The sequence below is a fragment of the Cotesia glomerata genome, linkage group LG7 (assembly GCF_020080835.1).
Source record: "Cotesia glomerata isolate CgM1 linkage group LG7, MPM_Cglom_v2.3, whole genome shotgun sequence".
In the NCBI taxonomy this organism is placed as follows: domain Eukaryota; kingdom Metazoa; phylum Arthropoda; class Insecta; order Hymenoptera; family Braconidae; genus Cotesia; species Cotesia glomerata.
In genome coordinates this window covers 21,215,647-21,228,305 of record NC_058164.1, presented here as the reverse complement: position 1 = coordinate 21,228,305, position 12,659 = coordinate 21,215,647, and the positions used below count along the sequence as shown (strand labels likewise).

At 29.8% G+C, this 12,659-nt stretch overlaps 2 protein-coding genes across 2 annotated transcripts in view; both read left to right on the top strand.

Annotated features, from left to right (window-relative positions):
- The first annotated feature begins 230 nt into the window (after nt 1-230).
- LOC123268588 lies at nt 231-2,393 on the top strand. The gene is made up of 3 exons (XM_044733813.1): nt 231-692; nt 1,167-1,249; nt 2,353-2,393. Exons 1-2 carry the CDS (start codon nt 288-290, stop codon nt 1,230-1,232), a joined length of 471 nt encoding a protein of 156 aa, XP_044589748.1. The 5' UTR covers nt 231-287; the 3' UTR covers nt 1,233-1,249; nt 2,353-2,393.
- A 5,307-nt stretch (nt 2,394-7,700) lies between these two features.
- Nucleotides 7,701-12,659, top strand: part of LOC123268579 (potassium voltage-gated channel protein Shaw) — a 79,763-nt gene continuing 74,804 nt past the window's right edge. Inside the window, exon 1 of the mRNA XM_044733802.1 lies at nt 7,701-8,708. The gene's annotated coding sequence lies outside the window, so the exon portion shown is untranslated. The remainder of the gene's footprint in view (nt 8,709-12,659) is intronic.

Genomic DNA, 12,659 nt, shown 5'->3' with positions numbered 1-12,659 from the left:
CGAAATCAATTTTTATCCAATTAATTATGCAATGTTATACAAGTTACTTTAATTCTGTATCCCTAACAAGACTATAATAATAGTAATAAAAATAGATCTAGAGCTTTGAGCGATGTCTGATTCCAAGCTCGGAACCAAGTTTGCGTCCTTTATATTTTTGTTCCCCAGCTCTTGAGTGATATTGACAACTTTGGGGTTGTTTTTGTCGAATGACGCACGAGTCGATAATTCTTGAGTTAGTTATTAATCGTTTCATAACGTGGACATCATTTAATGTTGATACGAACATGGATAGTAACATATTCTTGATATTCTTGTTAATTTGCGTGACTAAACTTTGTATAGTCGATTTACAACCAGTTCGGACCTACAAGGGGAAACTGAACCCTAATGACACCCAAGTAGTGGATTTCGCTAAAGAAGGCTTCCAGGAGTTTTTCAAAGGTCTCAATAATACGGGTCCGCCTAGCCCATATTCGCTGAAGGTGCAAAAAGCTGAGGTTCTGCGATTTGGTGAAGAAAAACGGTACACGATTTTGGTAAAATATACCGTTAAATTCAAAGAGCAGTCTTATGAATATTACTGTCATTTGCTTGCTCGAACAACGGAAAACAGTCCAATCTTCATAAGGTGTTTCAACTCAGATCCAACGACCATCCTATCACGAAATGCAGTTTGGGCTTTTGAATCGGTTGGTATTTTTAAAACTTTGATTGTTTATTTAAAATTTTTAATTGCTTCAATAATTACTCCATCATGAGTGACTTCAGCTATCCTTGCTTCTGTACAACGTAGTTAGTAGTTAGTAATCATATAACACATGTTTAGAGTTGAAATTTTTTCACTCGAGTGACAATTAAATAAAAGTTGACGATTAATTTCAAACACTGCTTGCTTTAAATTTGTTAACTAAATCTTTTATGTCCATACATGTATATTCTTCTAAACGCTGTAAATTAATTTATATGTTTTATTTCCATCAGTTGATTTGATGACAAGTATTTTTCGATATGAAATATAACAAATAGATTAGTTTAGAGCATAATTTGTTCATTGAATTTATCAAATTAGATTAAATATAATTATAATCAAATAAGAATCTATTGATGTAATATTAGATTAAGTATCTACTAAAGATTTAACATGAACAATAATTTAGTTCTAGCGTAAGCGTATGATCACTCAACAGCCTATGAAGCAAGTCTACGAATTCTACAACAAAACTATGTAGTACAAGATGGAAAACTACACGGTGAGAAATTCCTGTAGAAATTTACTATGCATACATAATAAGACTGAACCTTAATGACTCAATTCAAAATATTACCATAAAAATTTAAGAATATCATATTGTACCAATCAATATTTACTAGGGACCATAGTAAATTTGACCATGCAACTGTTACATAAACATATATAAAAAATTTTCGTAAACTGACAGAACAAAAACTGTTAGTGTGCTTAAAACTTTTCATTATAGTTCCATAGTAAAATTTCTGTTGCTCAGTCGACAATAAAAATTTATAAAAAAGTTTCACATTTAGTCACGTGTACTCGGTTTAAATTTAAAATTGTGACTATGAAATTTTCAAATGTCCCATAGTAAACGTATGCGCGTCAGTCGCGACGCGCGCTCTTTCATTTTTTCGTGCTGCTTTGTTTTGTCAACATAAGTCTACAGACGCTATCAGTAGTGGTTAACGGTGTTATGAAAATTGCAATAAACATTAAGTTTTAAATAAATATTAGTTTATAAATCCATCAACACATGAATAGTTAATGAAAATTTGTAAGATTCATAAATAATAAAATATTTAATAATTTACCGTGAAAAATTAAAATGAAAACAAACATTTGGTGGTTAACCTGCAACCGACACTTCTAATAATAATAAAAAATAATTTAAAAGTTATATATTGTGTTTATAATTATTCATAATAAAATTAACTGCCAAAATAAATCCTACGTTCATTGTTAAAAATGAAAAAAAATTAAAAACTATATTTTAAAAAATATTTTTAAAATTATTGCAAACAAAAAATCTTGTTTGGTTTGATATTTTTTTTGATTGCTAAAAACATTTTTTACTCTAAAATTTTTTATTTTTTACAAACGTTTTCTTATTTTTTTTGCTATAGTACATTCGGAAATTTAAATTATTGCATATTTCATTTTACTATGATACATTTCAATTTCTACCATTTACTATGTCTGATTTCATTTGTTTCGGAAATTACTATGGGCCATTGTAAAATTTTATTCTGAGTCAATAAGGTTCACTAGTAATATGCACCATTGTAATATCTAAAATCCATGCAGAATAAAAAATAATGGAAATTTCTCACCGTGTATTTGTTTAAAACATCAGATTATTGTTTAAAATAAAAAATAAAATTATGAACAATCTTTTTACCTTTTACGCCTTCTGTATCCTTCCCTGTTCTTACTTAGATGTTTAAAAAGTTTATCGTTCTATCGGACTAAGTCGTTAATTTGATCTGCCAAAATCGATAATTTTCTCGAGTGAAACAAAAGTACTGGATTATCGAAGTTAGATAATTACGTTATTAAATGTTCGCTTCTTAAAATATAGAGTTAAGAACTTTGATCTATCATCGACATACTTTCTGACATATTTTCGTAAACTGTTTTTAATGTAGTGGTCATGTTGGTAAAGAAAGTATATTCGAGCTTTTACGACATTGTATTTATACCTACAGTTTGATAACGTCATAAGTTTCTTTGACAATATTTATGTTGCATTAAAGAGTCTAATAGAGAGTGGAGGATGTACTGTATATAGAAAATAGCAGAATAAGTAGTCAATTAAAATTTTTATGATTCGAAACAACATAAAGACAAGTGGGGAGATTTTAAAAAGTTTATTGCTACAGGACGTTAATTGTACGATTGAGCAGAAGCTCAAGAAAGTTCTCGATAAATTAAGTGCTTTTCTACATTTTGAGTGAACAGTAGACAATGCTGAGAATTATCGTTTTATCATTTATATTTTATGTAGAATGAAAGTAACTCGATGTCTATAATTGAAAATAAAGTTGAAAATTGACAACTGATAGGGTTCTACCAAACAATTTATTTTTGTATTATGCAGACACAGTGAAAGAAAAGTTTAAATTTACAGTAAAGTAAATTTAGTTTGCGTGAAGTAAATTCACAGGAAAAATAAATAAATTTCATTACTTAAAATATAAATTTTGAAGAAAACTTAAAAATTTTTATCTATAAATTTGTGAGCGTCCGATAAGACAATTATTACATAGAACAGAAGCAAAATTATGGTGAATAAATGGAATAATTTAATCTTGTACTTTACAGACATGTTCTAGCAAACTTTTTTAAGTGTATATTTCAGGTTTTATAATGCAGAGTCGTGCTTAAGAGATTGAATCAATGCTCGTTGTAAGACAAGTAAACGTTGTACTTTACTTCACTTTGTGAAAGTTTAGTTGTTTCGTGAGTAAGAACCCATTTATCTTCGTAATAACTAGAAATAATGTAACGGAAAATACGCTAGGAACAATCAAAGGTAATTTTTGTTATTATTGTTGTCAACTCAATGGGTTACGAAGTATTATTTTCCAGTTCAGCAACAGGATCATCAAGAACAAAGATATTGGAAAATTGTTGGCTGCTACTTTTTTTTGTCTTTTACTTCAGTTATGTTATTTTTTGATGAAATTTATTGTATAAATACATGGAAAGAAATTTTCTTTTGAATTACCGTGAAAATTATAGCAATTGTGGGACGATCTGCAATTTTTGATCTGATTAAAAAATTTTTAATATTTGTTTACAAATCTAATATAAAAATATAGAGAAAAGTACTATTAATTTTTACCGTAGTAGTGTGGCGGTAAAAAATAATAAAGGTGAGAAATCAATAAGATAAAAAATTGTTTTTTACACTTTAATATTAAAAATTACAAAAGAAACCGAAAATAATGTGCAATAATGATATTAAAAGTGATAAATATATCATATATATATTAAGTTTGACATATATATGCATTAAGGGGACTAATGTAAGTTTAACTTAACTAAATTTGAAGAAGGAAAAGTAACAAAGATTTTATGTAAAGACTGTACTTATTAAAAAAAAAATTAATAAATAATTATTAAAAAATTTTACTAGTTTTTACTGAAATTAGTTAAAAATTTACCGGAATCGTCAGTAAAAATGAATCTAAGTAACGGAATTATTTACTGATGTTGAGGCACCGCTGCAATCGCTCTCTCAGCTGTAGAAAAAATTACACATGTCATTGATCAGTTGCTGTTGAATTATAATTAATTCTAACAAAATTTTAGACAATTAGCATTTTAATAAAATTCTATACAACTAGTTAAATATTATCTGTAAGAATGTACTATAATGAGATTCGTAATTTTTTTTTTTATTATTAGCCATTGTTCTATATATATTGTAACGTGAAATGACCTTAAGAAATAAATTAAATGAAAAAAAAAAATTTTTCTCACTTAATTTTATTAAATTAAAATCTAATTTTTTTTTTAAATGTAGAATTTATAAAAGTTATAGTAATTATATTCTATTAATAACAATATGGTCAATAATAATTATATTCCATGTATGCAGGAAGCTGCATTAAAATTTTTCCTTTATTTTACTATAAACTTCTGTAAGTTTTACTTAAATAAACTTTAAAAAGTTTTGCTGTTACCAATAATTAGTAAAACTGCGCTCTAGCGTCCCGCAATTACAATAGTGTGCGGTAATTTTTCTCATGAATTTGACATTAAATTTTAAAGAAAATTGCTCTTCATCTGTCTCAGAGAATAGTGACCCCCTTTAGAGAATAAAGTTTGAGAATAAATTTGTTGTCATCAAACTTTAAAAAGTTCCGTACTCACAGAAAAATTAAAGATGAGATAAAAGTAAAGTACCAAAATTTTTGAAGTAATAAAATCTGAAAAGTAAGATTTTATGCATTTTTTTTTTATCTTTAATACCATTCGACAAAACAGACTTGTTTTTTAATTTTCGTATTTTTGTACTTACTTTAAATCGTCTTATATTTTTTTGACATTCACCCGCATCTTACGCTCACAGTAAGCTTCAATAGTCGACAAAGTCTTTTCTGCTCCAGTCTACGCTTTATACATCGACTCCTTATTCATTATATTCGAGAGCTTCTATTAAAGAACTGGTCTCGCTACAGCTACTGGTACACATAATACTATTCTGTGCTTTTTTACCCTTCAATCTAATTTAATCTAGGTTTTATTTTTTACATTGATGTTCATTCAATGACTTGTGCTACTCACGGAGTTTAACTCACAGAGAGATGGCTCCTGCACTAAGGGTTGTTCATAAGATGAATAAAGGTGACTTGTTCTCATGTCTAACCGAGGATAAAGCTCCGAAACCCCTTAAATCCTCAATCATTATTACACTACATTTGATACCGTTTTTTCTTGTGCTTTTCTTACTTTGTTGCTTGATAATTAATTTATCAGGAAAGTTTAGATAATATATCTGCTATGGTTATTTTACTCGAGTCGTTTATGATATTTGAAAAAGAATAGCAATAATAATACTTACGAAATATGATTTGGTGGAAATTTACTTGAGTTTATTAATATTTACTAATTCATGTCTGTAAATAATATAATTCTCATAAGAAATATTCTATAGAAAGATTAGATAAAAATTATATTTCACATGAGTTTACAAATATATTTTTTGCTATTAAAGATACCTTTTAAAAAATTTATTTAGTTCTATTGTGGACACAAAATTTAATTCCCCAAAATTTTAATCGAATACAAAAAATATTTTTTTTCAAAATTTCAGTCTTATTTCAAAATATTTAAATTTCTTAATTAAAGAGAACGTCACTCTTGAATCAACAAATTATACTTCAACCGAGTAATTTAATGTTTTTAAACCAATTACATAATGTAAAAGCCCCTATTATTGACAGGGCCCCCACTATTGACACCCTATTTAATTTTATTATTTCATCCTTAAAATCTGTTAATAATCACAATTTAATTCCAAGGTACAAACCGCAAAATTTCATTTTTACCGCAAAATTTCATTTTTTCAAGTAAGCCAAAACTGCTTATACGTTTGTAATTTCTTAGCAATATTGTTAAGAAAGACCTTATTTTCAAATCCAGATTTATCAATGTTTTTTTTTTATGTAATTGCATTGTTAAAAATTATTTTAGATTATTTATAGTTTAAATAACCATATAATTATTTATTTACACTTTATCGAGTGGAAATTAATTTTAAAATAGCGGGATGTCAATTATGGTGACACAAAAATTAACTTGCGTCAACTAACGACATAGACCATAATGTAAGGTAATCTAACCCCCTCAACATCCATATTAACGTATTACTGTTTACATACTGTCATGTGATTTCATAAGAATCAAAGTATTTGAGATTAGAAAAAATTGCTAAAAAAAAACCTGGTCAAAAATATAGAAAAGCTAGGTCTTAAACGAATTTTAAAATAATAAAAATTATTGATAGTTTTGCATTAGTTTAATTCCCAGAACGAGATTTTTTTTTCCGTGTACTATTGGTATGCCTGACTTCCATGAAATCACAGTTACCGAAGATTTGCCGAAGTTTGGTTTGCCGAATTTGGGTGTAGCTTGTAAAACCTACGGCAGAACGAAGTTTGACAAACTATTGGTATGCCTCACTTGCATGAAATCACGGTTATCGAAGATTTGCCGAAGTTTGGTTTGCCAAACTTGGTCATAGCTTGGAAAACCAACGGCAGTTCAAAGTTTGACATACTATTGGTATGCCTGACTTGCATGAAATCACAGTTACCAAAGATTTGCCGAAGTTCGGTTTGCCGAATTTGGGCGTAGCTTGGAAAAACTACGGGAGTGCTGAACTTTGGCTTACCTATAGTGGAATTAATAAGGCGCGAATTAGGCTTGCCAAAGTTCAGAAAGCCAAACTTGCCCCGAATTGATTGTTCGGCAATGCCTCACGAAATTTCTAGTCGGGATTCATTTCTATCGTTGATTTGAACAATAAATGGCCATAAACGGTACAGTGGCCACAAACGGTACTTCTACCCTATCTCTCGAACAAATCAACCGATTTTGACCGGGTTGACGGCGATCGACGTAATTTTTCACGGTAAAGAGCTGATTAGTTTTTGGAGTTGATCGATAGAGCCGTTTAAAAGTTATTAAAAAAAACCACTTAAAAAAGAAATCTTTTCACAGTTTTTTTTTAATTTCTCGAAATATATCGGTCCAAATTATATTCAAAATCTAAGTTTGGCCAAGCCCTTTCGAATGGCACCAACCGCGGCGAAATCGGTCAAACCGTTGAACAGCTATAGGAGGTTTACACACACACACACACACACACACACACACACACACACACACACACACACACACACACACACACACACACACACACACACACACAAACACACACACACACAGAGCCGCACGGACACCATCGCGGAATAGTCAGGGAAGCTTCCTTGGACCTTTAAACGTCGAGATCTGATGAAAACTCGATTTTCGAAAAACGGGATAAAACCAATAACTTCCCAATTTTTGAAAATCTTCGATTTTCTTAGCGGTAAGTTAAATATATTGAATAATAATGTTTTGAAAAGCAAAAAATCAACAAGGATAAATTCTTGAATTTTCCATATCGACCGATGATAACATCTTTTGAATCAAGTGACAATAGTAACAGATTACAGATAAGTATCTCTTAAGCCAAAACGCAAAATTCAAAAAAGCAATTCTCGAAGCGTGACAACGAGTCATCAAAACAATTTGTTTCTTGGAAAGAAAATTTTTCCTATATCAAGATAGTTAATTAAATTAATAATTGTGTTTTTCTTTTCTCATCACCCTTAGTCACAAATAACGACGCTACAGCGTACAATAGAAACAAAATCTGGACCAAATCCTCGGACTCATAATATTTGAACCGGTCCATCGTCCATCGATAAATCACGAGGTGTTGAAGACTACTTCTTCGTCTCGGCGCGTACTGGGGGGTCGGAATCCGAATCAGTGTCTAGAATTCGACATGAAACCGCACGGAAGCGGTGACTAGGGAACGCCTGCGCGTAATTTGTGCACCCTCACCGATAGCACAAACCATTCCCTTGTTTCACCCCGAAGCCTCCCCCTCTTCCCCTCCACCTTGTTCTATTCTCCCTTTCCGCAACTCCGCAACTCCGCCACCCTTAAGCTTCTCCGCTACCCCTACCCTTCCTTCTACTCTCTTTTTTTACCGACGTACCTCCTGTGGCGCCACTTCCAGTCGGGGTCAGTTCAGTCTACGTTAGACCGGAGTCTCCGGTGCACCACATCTCCGGGTTTGTTGTCACCCTTTTACGTGTAACGCCCTGGCTCGTGTCACCGTCTGCTTTGTTAATTATTAATTATTAATTATCAATTATCGATGTTTTTTATTTTGTTTGTTGTTAATAAATAAAAAATATACAAATGTGAATATTTATAAAATCTGGGTATTCATTTCCACTGCCGTGTAGTGAAGTGCATCGCATTACGAGCAATTATTTATTTTTACTATCGGGTAGTAACTGGATTACATGTGAGTGTAGTGTTTAAATTTATTATGTGAAGTGAGTGCATTATTTTACGGAAAACGGAGCAAACGTTCAACTGGTACTGAGACATGAGAAACACCAGGGTGGGTTTTTTTTTATTTTAAATTTACAGCTGATTTTAGAAAAATATTTATTGACTTTTTCATGCAAGAAAATAATTTAGAAAATTTCTTGACCGAGCTCAAAATTTTTTTTAAAATAAAAAATTCATTTTCTTGTATTAAAATTTTTTTTAGTTTCATCAAAAAATTTTTCAATAAAGCTCAAGATAATTTTTGAAATTTGATGATTAAATTTTTTCATCAGTTTTTTTTTTCCTATCAATTTTTCGATGTTTTTTCAATTGTATCAATTATTTTTATCCAAATGTATTTTTTTTTTTTAATTAGAAAAAATTTTCTGAGCTCAAGAATCTTTTTTTGAAATTCAAGAATTAATTTTTTTTTAATCAAAAAAATTTTTTAAGCAAACTCAATTTTTTTGAATTCAAAAATAAATTTTCTTAACAAAACTTAAGATGTTTTTTGAAATTATACAAAATTTCAAATTAATCTTTTTCTTTTATAAAAATATATCAATTCAATACTCAAATTAGAATATCGTAAAAGTGGATATTTAACAATTTTTAATATTTTCATAATAAAAAAATTTGAAAAAAGTGTGCTTATAGTTTTTTTTTATTTAGACCAAAGTTTTTTTCTTACAAAAATTAATAATTTGTAAGTAAAATTTTATAAACTTCACATTCTAGAAATGTTCTACACGTGCATATTCTCAATATTATTCCGTAATAACTCAACTTGAAAATGAAAAGAGATAGAATTTAAGCTTATCAAACTGCTATTCCCAGTGTCGTTATTTTTTATTCTACGCTCGCAGACGTTCGTCAGTAACTCAGTTTAAAATACTGATAATGAATAATATAAATTTTAAAAATGTTTGCAAAGAAGTTTCCAAATCCTTAAAGTATACATTTTCTTTTATGATATTGTTTGTTTTTATTATGTCCATTATGTAAAATCGTATAACTATCTTATACTACTTCCATACTAAATTCTGTAATTCCTTAAAATGACGTTCGAAACTTTAACTAATTTTTCGAATTATACATGCTTTAAAAAAAAAACCTGTAAATGTTTTACACTTAATTTTTGAAAGAATGTCCCCGACTAGAAATTGTAGTGAGGAATGCCGACGAATTAGTGAGGGGCAAGTTTGGCTTGCCTAACTTAAGCCTATTTTGCGCCTTCTTAAATCCACGTTAGGCAAAACGAAGATTGGCATGCCAAATTTGCATGTAATTTGGGACATCTATGGCAAGCCAAACTTCGGCGAACCTTTGGAATGCCTGACTAGCTGGAAGTAACGATAACCAAAGATTTGCCGAAGTTTGGCTTGCCATAAATGTCCCTAATTACCTTTAAGTTTGGTAAACCGAACTTTCGTAAGCCTTTGGATTTTATAATTTCCTGCAAGTTAGGTATTCCAAACATTCGCCAAACTTCGTCTTACCATAGATGGCCCCAATTACTTTCAAGTTTGGCAAACCGAACTTCCGTAGACCTTTGGATTTTATAATTTCCTGCAAGTTAGGCATTCCAAACGTTTGACGAACTTCGGCGTTTCTTGCCAAAGTACTCTAAAATGGAGTGGGAGAAGATATTTGGCTTCAAGTCTTTCCAAGGTTAAGCCTTTTAGTTCTATACATATAAAAGTGTGTATTTATGAGAGTATTTGTGTATTGTACATATAAACATGGTGTCTCATGTACCCGACTAGAAATTTCAGTGAGGCATATGCCGAAGAACCAATTCGGGGCAAGTTTGGCTTGCCTAACTTAGGCTTGCCTAGGTTGTACCTCATAAAAACAAAGGTAGGCAGAACGAAATGTTTGGCTTGCCATATTTGAACGTAACTAGGAAAGTTTAATGGATTCCTTAAGTCTGATATATCATGGGAACGCCGAACTGGTTTCAAGTAACGATAACTTGAGTTTTACTAGTTTGGAGCGAACTTGGCTTTCCGAACTTAGGCTAGCCCAATTCGAATCTTATTTGTTTTAAATTAGGCAAGCCGAACATTGGTTGTGCTTATAAGTATCTTGAAGTAAGAGGTCGCTCATCATCGGCGTAGCGTCGCGGTATGGTATAGGGCCCTCGTGCGTCGGGTACCGTGTTCGAGTCTCGCGTTCGACATGTACGATTTTTAATAATTAATAATTACTAATTATAATTACTATTAAGGCGAGTGTGAAGTAAAGTTAAGTGTTATGTGTGATTAGTGTATCTAACTCCTCCATCATCTCCTTCCCCCTTGACTTATCAAATCTACCAATCAAAAAAACCTCTTCACATTAAAAAACGCTCCAAAAAACAAAAAAAATTACAGAAAAAATAAAATTAAATAATAAAAATAATATTAAATAAAAGCAACAAAGAATTTGTTTTTTTTTTTTATTCATGAAATATTTAAAAAATTTAGTCCTAGATTTAATATTTATACTTAAAATAGTAAAAGAAGATAAAAAAATAAGCATTTGTTATTATTAATTTTCGCTTGATAATAAAAAAGCTAAAAATCAAGAAAGAATTAGATTTGGATTCTTCGTTGCGAATTTAGTTTCCAAACTGCAACCTAATCAGGAAGCCAAGTTTGGCTGAGCCTCGCAACTGCGTTACCTCCCAAACTTCGGCCTGGTTTCGATGCCTCACTTACTGCAAGTTTGGAATTCGGCATGCCTTACTTGCGCCAAATCACTGCCTCACTGAAATTTCTAGTCGAGTCAATTGTGAATTTTTTTATAATTTCACAATCATTCAATTAATGCGACCGACATTTTTTTCTTTTTTTAATTAGGAGTTAATTAAATTAAAACATTTTTAGATTCCAAAACTAAACTCTTTCTTTTAGTAATTACAATTAGCAAAATTTTAATGGAAATAAAATGAAAAAATTCTAGTCCAATATTTTTAATTTAAAAAATCGCTCAACTTTTCCACAAAAACTGATTAATAATTAAAATAAGCGTAACAATAATAATAATTTTTTGTCTGAAAATTTTAATTAATTAAATGCAATTAATGAAAAAAAAATTCTTTAATTATTTACTTAATGAAGCCGAGTCAAATAATTACTAAAAAAAACAGCATAATAATTTTCAATTAATTTCGTCATACTTTCATAAAATAATTGCGGGTAGTTAATTTAAATTTCATCATTGTTTGTTTTCAATTAACCGTATTTTTGTCGGAGTAAATAGAGTCTGTCACTGTTATTTTTGCTGAAATTAAATTTTCGTTCTTATTCTTTGTGCATTTCAATAAAAATGTCCTTTAATTTAAAAAATTTTTTATTTTTTTTTTTTTTCATCTCAATCATAAAGTTTGGATTTAAATTCATCTTCAATTTTTTTATTACCGACTTTTTACAGTCACGATAAATTAAAGTTAGTTCGCTTTCTGTTCTAGAAAAAAAAAAATGACAAGCAAAATTTTAGGGTAAAAATGATTGAAATTAAAAAAAGTTCCAAAAAATGAAAATTAAATGTTTTAGTGAAAAATCTTACACTTATAGCAGGTAGTTTATTATTATGAGAGAGAGTAACTAATTTTAAACTACGTTCTATGTATGTAGGTCTGTATACAAAAGAATAAATAAATCATACACAGCGAGTCAGTGTACTGAAAGAATCGATATTCTGCGTGTACGCGGGCAATCTAGTTAAGAAATTAAAAATATAAAAAGGAATTTAATCTTTAATATATTATTTGATCAACTTTTTTTATCTTCTATCTCGGGGGAATATTATAAATATATTTTCATTCGGTAGTTTTTTAGTAAATAATTTTTAATTAACAAGTAAAAGAACACAGGGAAAGAAATAAAGCACGAAAAATACGATCTAGGTCAGCTGAAATTTTTGGGGTCATTATAAATTTATGAATTGGATTTTAAAATTCTTAGATTTTTTCGTCTGACTAAAAATAAGGGTAGAATGTCTCTTAAAGTGTAACGTCGGCGTTTAAAAATAAAAT

Excerpts from the sequence above, each read along its gene's own strand:
- LOC123268588 (XM_044733813.1), top strand. The coding sequence starts at position 288 with ATGGATAGTAACATATTCTTGATATTCTTGTTAATTTGCGTGACTAAA. Across the intron at positions 693-1,166 it reads CAGTTTGGGCTTTTGAATCG|CGTAAGCGTATGATCACTCA; the intron begins GTTGGTATTTTT and ends ATTTAGTTCTAG.